We start from the raw sequence: 17,262 nt of genomic DNA, 5'->3' as shown, positions 1-17,262 counted from the left end.
ACATCCGGCCCAATGATCTAGGGGAGGGCCCAATGTTAATTATTATTCCAATGATCTAGTATCATTTTAAATTAAATTTAACCCTCCATTACTTTTCTATAACCCTTTGTGTATTATTAGTTTATTAGTAGCCCTTTTGTATTAATGGATTAGTCGTCATATCACTTATGCTTTAAAAATAATTTGGTAGCATTATGTCATGCGAAAAAAAAATCATTTTTATGTCAATCATCGGTAGAGGATCATGCATTGATGTATAGTAAGTAGAGAATTAAGTTACACGTCAGTGATCATCGTACAATGGTCGGTGTTTGGGGATAATGTTGGAATAGCATGAATTAATATTGATATTAGGTATGCCATAACAAAGGTGGATTAGTCTTGTCTCTTGTGAAGGTATTTTGTTTAAGGGTCTGTTCTGATTTACTAAAGTGAGCTGAACTAAGCTGAACACATTGGATCTGAACTGAACTGAAGTGAAATGAATTGTTTATGAGAGAAGGAAATTAGGAACTGAACTGAACTGAGCTGAACTGATTGGAGCTGAACTGAATTGAACTGAACTGAACTGAAATGAAATGAACTGAAATTAAGCTAAAAAGAACAGGCCATAAGTATTGTAAAAGTTTTAGGTATGTTATTGCCAAAATAGCCAACGAATAGATAATAGGTATGCCATAACAAAGGTGGATTGATATCAAGTTTGCCACAATAGCCAACGAGTAGTCATATTACATACCTTTTTAACTAGTATCATTTTGAATTAAGTTTAACTATCTATTTTTTTTTTTTTTTTTTTTTTTTTTTTGTAATCCTAGATGAACTATTAGTAACACATTTTGTTAACAAAATTCATAAATTACTTGGTTGAACTTGTCCCACATTGAAAGAAAGAAGGAGAAAAAAATTTCCTATTTCTATTTAAAGAGAATTCAATGAAAAAACTTGAATACAGTTGAATAATTTTATTTTAGTTTTAATAAGTAAAACACTTTAATTATGTCAATAACTATGGCAATTAAATATTTTGACACCATTTTTTAAATTTCACATTCTCTATCTATCAATTACGACAAGGTTCAAAGAATCATTATATTAAACACTTTATAGGATCAATTTGTATTTTCAAGAGACACGGTTGGTGTTTGACTTAACCTCTCACTTTTTTAATTTTGTATCATTTTGGAATAGTTTTAACCTTACATTACTTTTTTTTTAACCCTTGATAAATTATTAGTATCACTTACTGTTAACAAAATTTATAAATTAATTGCTTGAGCTCGTCCCACATTGAAGAAAAACCAAAATAAAAAAATTTGTATTCGTTATATAAGGAGAAAAAAGAGATTATTTCTTACCTAAACTTGTCCACATTGATGGGAATAAACATATATATTTTCTCTATATAATGAGAATGTATCAATGTTAGTTCATGACATTACCGCCTATAATTTTGAAATTTAACGTTTTAAAATCCTCCACTTTGTCAATTGATCTACAATTGCGACTAGGTTTAAGGATCAGTTAACACTTTTTAGGAGCACTTTTGTATTATCAGTAGCGATGCATGCAATTGATAGTGGACTTAGCCTTCCATTTTGCATAGTACGAAGTATCATTTTGAGTTAATTCTAAACATTCACTAATTTTTCATAACCATTTCCCTTAAAAAAAAAAATCATAACCATTGGTTTAAATTATTATGAGTAAACCTTCGTATTGATGGACTAGTTGTCATATCTCTTACGCCTAAATGAACGTGTCTAGTTTATATTTTGTTCATTAAATGGATGAAAATCAAGTGACCACATACCAAAATTACCAAGTGAGCTACACAACGATTTTTTTTTAAACAATGGTTGATGTGTGGGGATTATATAGGGAGGGCATAACTTTTATCATACACTTCAAATGCTATAACCTAAGTGCATTGATCTTTTAAGGCAACTTGTGTATATTTCACGTCTCTTAGTATTTTCAAAAGAAAATAGTAATTTTTTAATAAAATTAGCATTGTTTATTATTAAAAGGTGTAAGTTAAAGGAAATAATTTTATTTCATTTTTTTAACTATTTTTATTAAAAATTAGCATTGTTGAGTTAATATTTATCATTCACTATTTTTTCCTTAACATTTTGTTTATTATTAATAATTATCGTATAATTTTTTTTTATTGGTGAACGAGAGGGGACTAGCCCCAGACAAAAAAAAAAATAAACAAAGAAGAAAAAGTAAAAAAAAAAAAAACAACTACATGGCTTCCCGGTTGATAGATGGATTATGAATGCGCCTAGCTTAAGGTTTCGTCCATTAATAGACTTAGTTCTCTTCATCTTATTTTTTCTGAACTGAAATTAATTTAACTAAACTGAAATAAACTTTACTATATCCTTATTATATTTGCTCTTTAAAGTTACTGATTTTTAATTGGTAAAAAGAAATATTTTAAGGAATTGGACTTATTTTTACTAAAATGAAATTATATAAATAAATTGAAATTATTTTTGGTGAATAATTCTTGTAAGATGAAGAGAATAGAACACATAACATTTATCATAAAGTTCATATTCCATATCCCTTTTTCTAAATTAGAGAGTATAGGGTTCAAGGGTTTTATAAGAGATGAACAATATTGAGGTGGATTATTCTATAATTGCGATAGATTTTAATGGATCATCAAACACTTATAAGATCATATAGGATCATATATATGTATTTGCTATAGAGATGTGGTTGGTGTTAGATTTAACTCCCCTTTTTAATTAGTATCTTTTTGAATCTATTTGAACCCTCCATTGATTTTTTTTTTTTTAAACTCTTGATGAATTGTTAGTAACACTTTAAATTTGTACTGATGGATCAATATAATTATTCAATTGTCATATCGTGATCTTATGCTTTATATTAAAATATTTTATACCAATATATTGTGCAATAACAAAGTAAAATTTGCAATTTCAATCATTAACTCTACAAAGAATGTGAAGTGAATTAACATTATTTCAATAACATATATATAAAGAGTAACTAATGTGTGGCTCGAGCTATGTCTCAAGTTGCTAATTTGTATTTGTTTAGTTTGATAATCATGTTCAAGTATTTTTCTTAATGTTTTGATAATCATCTTGAAAAATTCATATTTTTGTAAACATATTTGTATTAGCAAAGCATATTTAATATTTTGTAAGTTATGGAGTATGATTTAAATACGAAGTATATTACAACTATGGACCATTAGCTTGTATCATTTTAAAGGGTCATCATACACTTTATAAGATCATTTAGGTATTTACACTTATCTTACCCTTATAACCTTGTATCATTTTGCCCTTTAAAGGATCATTATACACTTTATAAGGTCAAAGCATTGGCGGTTTAAATCTTAAAGTTGTTGTTTTCAAAATGGAGTAATGGATATGAGAAGTACTTTTAGTTGATGAGTTACTATCATTTTGAAAAAAAAAAACCATTTGCTAGTGAATAATGGATCGGAGAAGTCCCTACTGAATGGTATTATTCCATTTTTCCATTTTCCATGTAAAATTATTGTTAAAAAAAAACACAATTACAACGTCCATTAGAGGTGGGCATGGGCCGTGCCGGCACGAGCCCGGCACCAAATTGGCACGGCCCGGCATCAAATTGGCACAGCTTGGCACGGTGGCCCACTTAAGGGCCGTGGGCCGTGCTGTGAACAATTTTTTTTAAATCAGGCATGAGCACGGCACAAACCCGGCGGGCGGCACGATCACTCGGCCCGTGGCACGACCCGCCGGCACGGACACCAGCACGACACGTGGCACGGCCCAGCACGGCACGTGCAAAGTAGCCGTTTTCAAATGTACTTAAATTACGACTTCATGAAAGGCATGGACGATGAAGAGAAGTACGGCCTCGACATCCTTGATTGATGGAAAACACAAAGCACGAAACATCCAATTTTGGCTGCAATGGCTCGTGATATTTTTGCTATCCAAGTCTTCTCTGTTGCCTCCAAAAGACCTTTTAGTGCGTCGGAAAGGGTTTTAGACGAGAGAAGAACAAGGCTAAAACCCGAAACACTTGAAATGTGTGTTTATTTCAAGGATTGGTTGGATGCTGAAACTCGTTGCCAAGATCGTACTTATGTAGAAAATGACGGCGATGAAGAAACGTCGGGTTTTACTAGTTCTCAATCAATTTAATTGGCCGATGAACTTGAACAAGAAGAAGAAGAAGACGACGAAGACGAAGAAGAATAATTAGATTACATACTATTGTACAATTTTTGTATTAGCGAACCCCGTATTCCTTATAATAAAATAAGCCATAAAATTAAGTTATTCACCAATTATTGTACGATTTTTAATTATCATTATAAATTATTGTATTATCGATTTATTGTATCGGCATATAATAAAATGAGTTATTCATCAATTTTTGTGTTATCGGCTTATCACACTCGTAAAATTTGTAATTTTATGCATTGTTGCTTTTTGCTAAATAATATAGAGTAATATAATAATACAAAAAACATAAACATAAATTAATAAAATTATTTAAATATTACTTAAATAAAGTTGTTCAAAAAAAATATATATCGATTTTTTTAAATTTTAAAAAAATAATAATAATTGAAAAACCAGAGGCGGTCCGCTGTCCGGTACGGCACGACACGGCACGCTAGGCACGTGGGCCATGTCGTGCCGTGGGTTGGGATGTGCCAAAAGGTGACACGGCACAGCACGGCCAGCTAGAAAGTAGGCACGGCCCGAGCCACCCCTCGGCACGGCCCGTGGTGGCCCGGCATGGCACGATGCCCACCTTTAGTCCATGGTGAATAATTGAATACTCATAAGTCATAACGAATCAATCTCCAACCTCACGCACACAACCACTCAGTCACACCACCCGCAAAAACACCATTTGCTAATCCAATTCCACCACCCATCCCTGCCAACAAACGGCCAACAACAACAACCCAACACCATAGCTCGCCACCACCAAATCACTCACCATGCCTTACCACCTCCCACGGGAGCAAAATACCCATGAATAATTAATTGATAACGTAGACACATTCATACAGATATAAATAATTTACAATAAAATACCCAAAATTAAAATTTAATTTACAATAGAAATGAAAAGAGACCCAGATTAAGAAAGTTGGAATGTCTTGGCCTCTTGGGATTTCACAATTAACAAAAGAAATTGAGATTTGACTCCTAACAATTCATAAAATTGATTAACAGTATATATAAAATTAAATTAATTCAATGGAAGTCAATGGTGACATACAATTATTTCAATCAAAAGCATATGGACTTTTGAGTATAAACATTAACTATACTGTAAGATTGGAGAATTAATTTTTTTTTTTTTTTTTTTTTAAAAAAAAAAAAAAAAAGAGAGAGATTGGAGAATTTGGAAAAGGTAAATAACAATATAATTCCTAAGTTCCTAGTTTCTACGTTATGCCTTACAAATTACAATCACAAATCTATTTTGGGCCATAAAATTGGAGCGAAAAGAAGAAAGAATGGCTCCTTCATGTCATTATTCATGTGCAGGGAAGGCGATTGATTTTTTTTTTTTTTTTTTTTTTTTTTTTTGAGGGAAAAGGGGAGATGATTAGTTACAAATTTACAATAAGGAAAAAATAAAAGTATAAGGGGAGATGAATTTTGGTAATTGTACAATAATTAATTAAGTGGTTGAAAAGTTATATTTCATTTCAATTTTGAATGAAAATATTAAGGTTCCACCAAAAAAAAGATGTCTTATTAACCAATGACAAAGGAGTGTGCAAGATCCTTTTGTACACTGAGTGTAAATGTAGTGCCTCCCATTTTACTACACATTAAGCAAGTTACTTTACTATCTACACCAATCATTTTCTTAACTAAAATGTTTAAGGAATTGTGTTAATTTTTTTTGAAACGGATAAAATAGTTCTATTTTATACACCCTTCATTTCATAATGTTAGTTTTATATACTATTTTGGGTGTTTAAAAAAAATCTACTTTTATTGAATATGTTCCATCTTTAACTTAATTTGTTTGGAATTAATTGGTTGTAGATTGATGACATAACTCTAAGTAAGGAAATCTCTATCTTGAATTATACAATTATATATGACTTGTTTTTTCCAAAAAAAAAATTCAAAAAAATTAAATAAGGTAAATTAATTATAAATTATTTTTTACTTTAATGTTAGACTAGATAAGCCTCGTGCGATGCACAATATAAAAACTTTCTTTGAAATAAATATATATATTTTACATATGTCACTCGTATGAGATAAATTATAAAAACATAACCATTAATTGCAATGTTATTTAGAACTATCTAATTTTGAAGAAGAGTATAAATTTAAGTAAATATGCAATACAAAGTATTCTTTAACCGGGAGTAATTATATTTTGAAGCCAAATAGTTACTCATAAATTCATCATAATATAATATAATATAATATAATATAATAATTGTTTTAAAAAAAAACTATTGTAATAATTTAAGGTAAAAATTAAAATAAAATAAAAATGTGATGTCAGCAATTACTTTAGGCGAAAATTTTTTTAACCACAACTTGTCATGTGTACAATTTGAAAAAGTGATGATGTCAGCGGTTGTTGTTTTAGTTTATTTATTGATAGATTCCAAATATTCGTTTTTTCTTATTTTATGTGATTGATTGCATGTGGGACTGACATTATAAAACGGAAAGAGTACTATATTATTCAAATAATTTACTTTATGTTGTCAACAATTAATTTTTTATCTTTATTTTTATTTTTATTTTTATTTTTATTTATTTATTTTTTTTTTTTGAGAAATTTTAACAATTAATTTAGGACAAAGCGAGTACAATAGTGAGAAAAGGATATGAACATAAGTAACTCCGAAGATTTAACCAAAAAAAAAAAGGGGGGGGCCGCCGTTAGATTTAATAACGGTGTGACTTTGGTGTTTGATATATCAGAATCAGAGTTCAGGCATCAAGAGCTGCAGCTTGCAGTATGTTTTTGGCTTTTTAGGTTAGAGACAAATTTATAAACTTCGGGAGAATTGAGAAAACCCCCACCTCAACATCACTATTACTTGTACTAATAATTATAATCACCTTTTTTTAATTATATTCAGTCAAGATTCTTCCTCATATTACCCAGAAACCTCTGAAAACATTCACGTACAATCTAAACTGTTTTTTAAAGCATCGTACATTATTCGCACGAGTATTAATGTGTTTTGGCCTCGTATGAGTTAACGAGTATTTGGCCTCGTGTAATGATTTAATGTTCGAGATTTATCTTTATCAAGCCAGTTAGTAGAAGCTGTTAGACCGGTTTTATATAGTTTTACATGCAATAGAGTAAAACAAAAATAATACTAGGCTGCTACGTTAATGTGTTTTTTTTTTTTTTAAAGAAAAAACATTTACAATGATAATTATTCTTGTAATTTTTTTTGATCGTTTCTTGTTGATGTTCATCTGGTTCATTTATTATTATTATACTTTGTAATAATATTTGTACTTTTATTAATTCGGAATTCCACTTTTATAATAATTAGGGTGGCTAACATGAACATATTAATGAGGGTAACTATTTAAATGTACAATTTAAATGATATAATTGACAACACACTATTTATAAGAGTAATCTGATACTCCCTTCATCCCTTAATTAGATTTCTAATTCTCTTTATTATGTGAGTAATAAATGCTAGAAATAGACATTTAATAAATTAAAGGGAGTACTTTTTATAAGGTAGGGATGTATGTGCCTGAACTAAAATAAGTATTTATATATCTATCTATACCAAAGTGTATTTTTTTTGAAGAAATTTTTACTCAAAAATTCTACTCTTTTATAAATGTTGACTAATTATTACACTAATTTGCACACGCGTATTTATGTATTTTTAAAGGAATACCAAATAAGGATAGATAATAATATTTATTTGTACTCATAAGGATTTCATAACATTAACATTTTTTTGCTAAATTATTAATTGCTTAAAGACTTCATTAATTAATTATTTATTATTATAAGTACACTTTGAGTTATATTTTTCAGTAAACTTATATATATATATATATATATATATATATATATATATATATATATATATATATATATATTAATTTCTCAAACCTGGATATGGATCGAAAATTATCTAGTGTGTTTTTATTGCAAGAATATACTCTTGTTTCATACTTCTTCCGTCCCTAAAAGAACGACCATTTTAGAGTGTTTTCACGGGTATTAAGAAACTTAAATGGGAAATACAAGTGTGTGTCATGGGAAAGCTAATAACAGTACATTGAAAAGGTAAATTGAATGGAATTTGCAAAAAAAAAAAAATAGAGAGATAAACTAATAAAAATACATGAAAAAAGCAAAATTTACAAGAAAAGCTAATTTTACACATACATTATTGTAGAAGGTATTTTAATGTAAATGGGAAATTGGTCAAAAGAATCGTTTTTTTAGGGCCTGTTCTCTTCAAGTTAATTTCACTTCAGTTCCTAATTTCCTTCTCTTATAAACAATTCATTTTAGCTCAGTTCAGTTCAGCTCCAATTAGTTAAGTTCAATAAATCATAACAAGCCCGAAGGGAAGGAGGAAGTATAAAACTACATATAAGTATATAACTATGTGCATGTTCTAATTTGCACCATTAAGCAAACTTCAATACTTTAAAATTCTTTACCTTTCTCCCAATCTCAAACGGCCTAACTCACTAAGGGCCTGTTCTATTCAGCTTAATTTCAATTCAGTTCAATTCAGCTCCAATCAATTTAGTTCAGCTCAGCTCAATTTAGCTCATTTCAGTCCAACTGTTCAATAAATTAAAACAGACTCTACCGCAATATAAATTAATAAGATATCTTAAACATGGGACCCTTCTAATACCGACTTCACCATACCCCGCCTTAACCCCCATTTCCCCCTTCTATTCTCTCACTCAATCTCCCTCATTTAATTCCTCCACTCTAAATTCTTATCACTACCAACACTTCAACTATCAATCAAACCTCCTCTCCGTGCTACTCAACACTTGTTATACAAACACACCACCCCCCCAACCCCCCAAAAAAAAAAAAAAAAAATGACGCCGAAATTCAGAAAATTACTCCCAATAGAAGAAGACCATAACCCATCTGTATTATCATTCTCACACTATTCTCCGACGCATTCGCCGTCGAAAAATTACCAAAGAGAAGATAATCTCACTACTACGAGTAATTATTACAACAAACTTAAGCTCAATCCTCCCTTTGATTCTGCAATGGCGTTAACTGTATTAGTCCTTTTAACAGCTTTGTTTTTTATGGGTTTCTTTTCGATTTACATTCGTCGTTTTAGTGACGAATCCTCGGTTGACCCGACCCGACGACGTCGGAGCTCCGGTACTTCTCAGAGTGATAATAGTCTTCCTACGACGACGTCGTATTTGTCGAGGTCGAGGGATTCGACGAGAGGTGTGGATGCGAAGGTGGTGAAATCATTGCCGGTGCACGCTTATTTTCCTAGGGAGGCGAAGCAAAGGATGATTGATGACGTGGAATGTGCAATTTGTTTGAGTGAGTTTGAGGAGAAGGAATTAATGAAGGAGATACCTTATTGTGGTCACGTGTTTCATGTTGAGTGTATTGACACGTGGCTTGAGAGTCACGTGACGTGTCCACTTTGTCGGACGGCGAAGCTGTTGGTGGAGGAAGAGGAGGAAAAAATAAAAATTGGAGTGGCGGCAGCGGTGGTGGAGGGTAGAGATGGTGGTGGGGAGAATGGTAGTAGTGGTGGTGGGAGTGAAGTGAGATTGGTGGTGGAAGGTAGTGACACGTGGAACGAGGAGAGGAGGGAAGTGGGGTCTACAACAGGTGATGAGAGGAGAAGTACTAGTTGTGTGTGGTTTGGTGAGAGAGTTAGATTGCATCGGTCATTGAGTTTTTGATGGCTATCAAAAATAGAGAATGATGAGAGTGTGTTGATTGCATTAAAATTATTTGTCTTTTTGTTTTTTTATTGAAAGACATGTGAATTTGTACATAGGTAGTGCCTCAGTGGTAATGAACTAATGAATGTTATGCACTTTTGTCAATGATGGTTTTGATATATTTAGACGTAGTTTGGTTAGAAAAATGCTTGTATAAATGAGCTTAATTAATACTTTGTATTTCATTTATGCTTTATTATTAGTTCTATCTAAATTTTTTTTTTATTAATATTAGAGAAGAGAAAAAGTTAAAATGTGACTCATTCTAAAAATGGTCCATCTATAAGATGTTTATAAGTTAATTGTCATATTATTAATTGTCTACCTAAAGTTCGATGTCAAAAGGATATGCATGTATGGTTTATTGAATTGGTAACGTGTGGTTGGTGCACTCGGAAAGAACATTAGGTACATTTAAAAGAACATGGGCGAAAAAAAGAACATTATACATATTTATAAAGAACGCGAGCATAATATGTTCTTTAAGTTTGATTATTATGTTCTTTGAGTTTGAACTATATGTTCTTTACATTATATAATATGTTCTTCACTAAAAAAATAAAAATTCACCCGAGTAACTAGGAAAAAGAACATGTTTTTTAATGTATTTATCATGTTCTTTTTGTAAACACTTTATTTTCTTTGGCTAGAGGTGATCAAAGTTAGACCGGCCCGTCCCAATTTTGGACTGGTTTTGAGAAGAATTTTTTCGCCCCCAAAATCGGGTCGGACCCGACCTGTAAATTTAATTTTTTGGGCGGGTTTGGAAATGCGTTTTTATGCATTTTAGTTTATTTTTTTTACTCGACCCGAAAAGCCCGCATGGTCGGACCATTTTGGAAGGATTTGGGCACAAAAATTTCAACCTAAAACTTGGCCCGACCCGATAAGTAAGCTGATTTTTTAACCTTGGCCCGGACCGCCCAATGATCACCTCTATCTTTGTCAAACACAAACTTGTTCTTTTTTGTCAAATATAATGTTCTTTTTCAAACACGTTCAACCACCCGAGTAACCATGAAAAATAACATGTTATTTTTGTAAAGACTTTATGTTCTTTGTAATGTCATGTTCTTGTCAAACACAAACATGTTCTTTTGTCAAACACATGTATGTTCTTTTTCAAACACTAAAATGTTCTTTTTTTTTTGCCCATGTTCATTAAAATATGTCTAATGTTCTTTCTAGGTGCACCATGCGCATGGTACACCCGGGTGCACTATACTATTTTCATTGAATTGGTATATGAATAAATGCAAATGGTTATCTTTTACCAAAACTAACACTGTGTTTGGATAAAGAAAGGGGAAGGAAAAGAAGGGGAGGGAAGAATAGTAAGTTTTCCTTCCAAATCTCTCCATTGTTGAAGAGATCAATTTCCTACAATTTAATCCCTCCATTTCTCTCCCCTCCAATTCCCTTCCTTCTTCATTTTTTATCCAAATAAAAGATACCTTATCTCTTCATTTTCCTCCCCTTTCCTTCCTTTTCCTCCATTTCCTTCAATTCAAACACACCGTAAAGTTGAATACATATATAAAAATGAAAGTCTTTATATTTCAATGATGGTGGTGTGTTTGTATATTTCGTAACATATGTGACCAATAACTAATGCTCAGCCAGAATATATAAGGTGTCTAGTATAAGCAATGTAAGGATATATATTTTCCTTCCGAGATTACAACTACAAACCCAACTAGAAAGTGTAAAAGTACAAAACCATTAAACTACACATTGCTCGACAATAAATTGAGATTTGATTCTGTTAAGATTGTGATATAGTGGAGATACGAAGTAGGGATTGAGAAGAACAAGTAGGGAAAGAACTAAAGCAAGACATGAAGACATGAAATAAAGATTAACACACTTTAATACGAGAAACATTCTCAAATATGTACATCCATGATCCATGAACAAGCACATGAAATTCTATTGTAAAAAGAAGAGTACAATGAATCATGAATTAGTACGGGTGAATTGTACATTACAAGAAGGAATCAACTCGAAAAGGATTAATATCCTCAAATATAAGAATAAATTAAATAAAACCACAAACAACAACTGCTAGAAAATCCATTATATAACATAAATCACGAATTACTTGGACTAAATTATACATTACAAGAAATCAACTAGAGAAGTAGTACAAAAAGAAATAGTTGACATAGAAATTAAATTATGTGTATAAGAGGATTTTCGAACAATTCTTGATTTCTTAGAAATAGTAAACTTTATAATGGAGATGAATTGAAATAAGAGTTTATTGTAAGTAATCTCTATAAGCCAAAATATATTGCATATATACAAGAGAAAAGCTTGAAGATCGGAGTTTTGGAGGATTTATAGATTATGTAGGTGGATTGCTCCAAAATATTACCCAATACCAATTCACACTATGGTAGAGAGTGAGATCATGAGCATATATGCACATGCTAGTAAACTGTAAAAACTTCCTCATAAAAGTGCTCCAAGTTTAACATAAGATGCTCTAAATGTGATTTCTCTAGAAATCATTACCATTATCTTATACAAGATAATACTACGAAATTCTAGAAATGTTTAGCGCCATAAAATGACACTTATAAAGTACTAGAATTATGAGCTGATTAAATCATGAAATTATTTTTTAATTATATAAATAGAATCCCACTAGCATGTGTGGTCTTGTGGTTGAGTATAGGCGTATAGCAGCGCTTAATTTAGCCCTTTAAACAATTCGATCAAAGCTTAACTTTTATTCGATACTACTCGTACTAGATAGTATAGGCAGCAAAAATAAGATAAGAAACTTCTGGGAGCATCTAAAATAATGCAACACTGGCATATGAACAAATTCATTTAATCTAAGTTGAACTCGAAAGTGACCCAATCATTTTTGTGGAATTTATGGACTGCTATCATTAATGTGGATTTTGCTGAATATTGTTAGTGTAGCCTGTGTAGGTCCCAATTTCCAATTCATTATTAGTTATCTAACTTTATACAATTTGTGATGTATGTGAACCATATATTTGTAACAGCCATAATATACTAAGTTGCTGAGAACGGAGTACAAGCTAAGGAGGGAAATAGTAAGATTAAATTTGTGTATGTCCTAAAATCCCCGAATTTGGGGTTACTACTTACTAGTGTACTACCCTTGTCTATGTGACTTATGTTCCGTGCATATCTAGTCACTCAACTAATTATAGTGGCACCATCTACAATTATATCCTGTAGTTATTGAGTGTTCTCGCGGGGTCCAGCTGGTACATTGCGTGGCTCATTGCATTGATCTTAATACTCCAATTCTATTTGGTTGTACCTATATAGTGGCTCATTGTACATTGGTCTCAATACTCTAATCCTATTTGGTTGAACCTGTATAGTGGCTCATTGTACATTGGTCTTAATACTCTAATCCTATTTGGTTGTACCTATATAGTGGCTCATTGTACATTGATTTTATACTCCAATTCTATTTTGTTGTACCTACATATAACTACTTCATAGAATAGAGGTGGCAAATTAGATGTAAACCAAGTAGAATATTATTAGTACCATGATAGATAGTAAGAGTAATTGGACGAGAAGAATAAAAGAGTACACATAATATATGAAATGTGCAATTTTCAAATTTCAATTGTGTACATATATAAAGAAAAAAGTTGTTCTTATATATGTGTATTAGAAACACTAAAAGTAGTGAGACTTGAACACTTAGGGTTAGTCCTCTTTAGCTTAATTTCAGTTCAATTCAGTTCAGCTCCAATCAGTTTAGTTCCTAATTGCCTTCTCTTATACACAATTCATTTCATTTCAGTTCAACTCCAATCAGTTCAATAAATCAGAACAAGCATTAAAATAGAAACGAAATAAATTATTGTATATTTGTATCGAAGTATTATTTAGTGATTAACTGTGGTATAAACTAACATGACATTTATTGATGATCACGAAAATGGAAAAAAGTAGATTATAGAGATTACAATCAGTTTAAATCATGTTAATAGGTAACTCGGTTGGTTAAAGCAAGCTTCTTTTCCGGTTCCAATGAATTCTAGTTGAGATTGATATTTTTCATCACTTGTTCTCATGGCACTCCAAATTAAAATGTGCATAAACAATAGAACCTCATTACATGAGGAATATGTGGAAAATCAATTGAATCAAGCAAAAGTGGGACGGCCTAATTATTTGCTTAACCATAACCCTAAGTACAACCTAAACATAACCGAAAATCAAGCAACATAAGTAAAATAATGTTGGGCTATATATTGTATAGTTGGGCTATAGGTTAACTTAAGTTGTATTATATATACCCTGTTAATGTGCAATACAAAGCAAGGAAAATCATTTACACAAAATCTGACATGGTATCAGAGCTAGGTTCGATTGTGTTGTGATCTGAGCCAATATTATAAACAATTCACATATGAGAGGGAGTGTTAAGCCCAAGAAAAAACCCACATATGTTGTCCCACAATTGGTTGAGTTTATAAATGAGAGTTTATATTGAGATGTGTATCCCACATTGAAGAAAAAACATAATTGTGTCCACTTTATAAGGCTAAAGAACTACTCCCCTCATTGCCATATAGTTTTGAGGTAGAACCTCCTTGATCGTATAAAGTGGATAGTTGTGTCGGGTGTGACCCACACCGTTTAACATGGTATCTCCCAGCCGTATAGTTGTATGGGCTTTAGGTTAGCTTAAGTTGTACTTCGTATTATATATACCCTGTTAATGAGCAATACAAAGCAAGGAAAATCATTTACACAAAATCTGACAAATAAACATAAGAATCCACACAAATACTAATTACAATGTAATATCAAAGATCACAACCGAAGAAAAACCTAGCGAACCCGCTTTGTACATCAACAACAAAATGTGGGGCCTTCCTACAACATAAACAAGTCAGGTAATCAATTAATCCTAAAACATTCCCTACAACAAATTAAAACGTCAACCTACCAAAAAGAAAAAAACCATAGGTTATACATATTACTACTTAGTAAACTCCTTGAATTTCTTAGAATCATAGGTTATATAATTAGTAACAGCCTTACTCCCTTCAGCAATAGCATGCTTACCAAGTTCACCAGGCAACACCAACTTAACAGCACCTTGTATCTCTCTCGCCGACATCGTCTGCTTCTTACTATACTTAATGAGTCTAGAAGCTTCCATTGCAAGTCTTTCAAACATATCACTCATAAAATTATTAATTACCGTCATTGCCCCTGACGTTATTGCCATACCCGGGTGCACTTGTTTTAACACCCTATACACATACCTTTTATACCCTTCTCCTCCTTCCCCCTTCCTCTTCTTCCCCCGCTTTCGGCCCGTTGTCGATACCGCCTTCTTTACTTCTTGGGCTTTGTTTGGTGTTGTTGGGCTTTCCTTTTTCACTTGCTTCTTGGGCTGGGCATCCTCTTCTTGAGTCTCGTCTTCGTCGTCGTCATCGATGGGGATTGACTTGGTTGTTACGGAGGTTTGCTCCTCCCTTTGCTCAGTGACTTCGAGTTGGGGAGATTGGAATTGGGCTTGGGTTTGGGCTTCTTGTGATCCAACTTGAGAAATGACTTCAATTGTTTCTTGAACAACTTTGGTGGTAGTCTTAACTACTTTCCTTCCTTTTTTTGGAGCCATTATTTCTTGCGTAAATTTTTTTTGTATTTTTTTTTTGTTTGATTATGTTGTGAAAATGAAGAAGATTGAAGAGGAAGTTTTAGTGGTTTAAAGGAGTGTTTTAGTAGTGGTGAAGAGGGTATTCTAATGGACGACACATGGGGGACACGTGTCGAAATGGGTTGCTACGTGGGGTAAAACTGTAAAAGAGTGGGAGATTTCTGGATGAGTGAGTGGGGTGAGTGGGGTAACTGGTAGAGAACTGTGAAATTGTTTAAAGAACACAAGAGCATAATTTGAATCTAGGTTTTTCATTGAGAATTGAGATTAAAGTCTTTGATTGTAGTAATTGCTAAAAAAACCAAAAGAATTGTAGTACGGATTAGACCCGGCAAATGGGTCATTCGAGTCGGGTCTGCGTCGGGTCATTTTCGGGTCGGGTTATTTTGAGTCAGCTAACATTCGGGTCGGGTATGGGTTAGGTCGATTCAGATTTCGGGTCAACTTTGGGTCAGGGATCGGGTCCAGTTTGGGTCGGGTCAATTTCATATCGGGTATGTTTGGGTCAGGTCAATTTCGGGTCAAGTATGTTCGGGTCAGGTCAATTTCAGGTCAAGTATGTTCGGGTCAGGTCAACATCTGGTAGGGTCATATTCGGGTTGTTTCATTTGTAAATCAAGCTCAAATCAATAATTTTATATGCAGTATATATTTTGTTATTGTTATAACAAACACTACCAATTTAGTTTATGAGCTTCGATTAAAGATGAACAATTTGAGTTATTTTTGGTACAAGACATTTTAATTTCAATTATAAAGTAATTTTAGTTCAGGACATTATGGGTATCGAGTTTGTTCAGGTCAATTTCGGGTATCGAGTCTGTTCGGGTCAAACAATTCGGGTCAATTTCAGGTCGGGTCAACTTCGGTTCGGGTCAGTTCGGGTGTCGGGTCAGGATCGGGTCAACTCCATTTTCGGATTGGGTATGGGTCGGGTCGGGTCAATTTCGAGTTTCGGGTTATTTTCGGGTCAATGTTTTTGGGTCATGGATCAGGTCATTCGGGTCGGATCATCGGGTCTGGATTAGGATTATCAGGTCTAGTACGGATTGATGATATCATGATAATATGCTTTTTGAGTATCTAAAATGAGTTAACAAGGTTTTAAATTTAATTAATCTTGATAAGTAAGTGGCCTAACTTTAAGTTATGGCTTTATTATGTTAACCCTGGTATTACTGTATTCGTTCAACTTATATATATTCTGAAAAAGGAAAATGCATTAATATTTTCATGATATATATGTTCTACCTATATTCTATGTATCAAGGACTCGCCTTGATAGCATCTTAGATGGCTGGCTCGACCAGAGCGGACGACGGTCAGGTATGCTAAAATATTATTTGTTAAAAAAACATTCACATTAGTTGTCACTAACAATTGTAAATGCAAAACAAATCTATGAAAAAAAAAATAAAAATGATACACCCATGAAACATATAATATGAGTAAACAAAAAGAAATAAATGGATGAAAGTAGGTATGCTGGTGACCAAAGAAAGGACATACGAAGTATTTTATATAATTAAAAAAAAAATAATACAAATTTTTGTACGTGGCTAGTCACACCGTTTGACCATTTATCATAGGGGTTAGTTT

General features: G+C 32.4%; 2 protein-coding genes across 2 annotated transcripts; one reads left to right on the top strand and one right to left on the bottom strand.

The window, feature by feature from the left end:
* The first annotated feature begins 9,084 nt into the window (after nt 1-9,084).
* On the top strand, nt 9,085-10,134 carry LOC145587814 (RING-H2 finger protein ATL57-like). Its single transcript, XM_081644494.1, has one exon. The coding sequence runs from the start codon at nt 9,099-9,101 to the stop codon at nt 9,942-9,944; it is 846 nt and encodes a 281-aa protein (XP_081500620.1). The 5' UTR covers nt 9,085-9,098; the 3' UTR covers nt 9,945-10,134.
* Nucleotides 10,135-14,761: 4,627 nt separating this feature from the next.
* Nucleotides 14,762-15,910, bottom strand: LOC145587813 (uncharacterized). The gene has a single exon (XM_081644493.1). It carries the CDS (start codon nt 15,622-15,624, stop codon nt 14,977-14,979), a length of 648 nt encoding a protein of 215 aa, XP_081500619.1. The 5' UTR covers nt 15,625-15,910; the 3' UTR covers nt 14,762-14,976.
* Nucleotides 15,911-17,262: the final 1,352 nt, after the last annotated feature.

This window comes from Chenopodium album, chromosome 17 (genome assembly GCF_948465745.1).
Source record: "Chenopodium album chromosome 17, dcCheAlbu1.1, whole genome shotgun sequence".
Classification (NCBI taxonomy): domain Eukaryota; kingdom Viridiplantae; phylum Streptophyta; class Magnoliopsida; order Caryophyllales; family Amaranthaceae; genus Chenopodium; species Chenopodium album.
Note: the sequence above shows the minus strand (reverse complement) of the source record. Positions and strands in the feature narration are given on the sequence as shown.

Bases quoted from the DNA above. Each gene is read 5' to 3' on its own strand.
- LOC145587813 (XM_081644493.1), bottom strand. From the start codon at position 15,624: ATGGCTCCAAAAAAAGGAAGGAAAGTAGTTAAGACTACCACCAAAGTT.
- LOC145587814 (XM_081644494.1), top strand. From the start codon at position 9,099: ATGACGCCGAAATTCAGAAAATTACTCCCAATAGAAGAAGACCATAAC.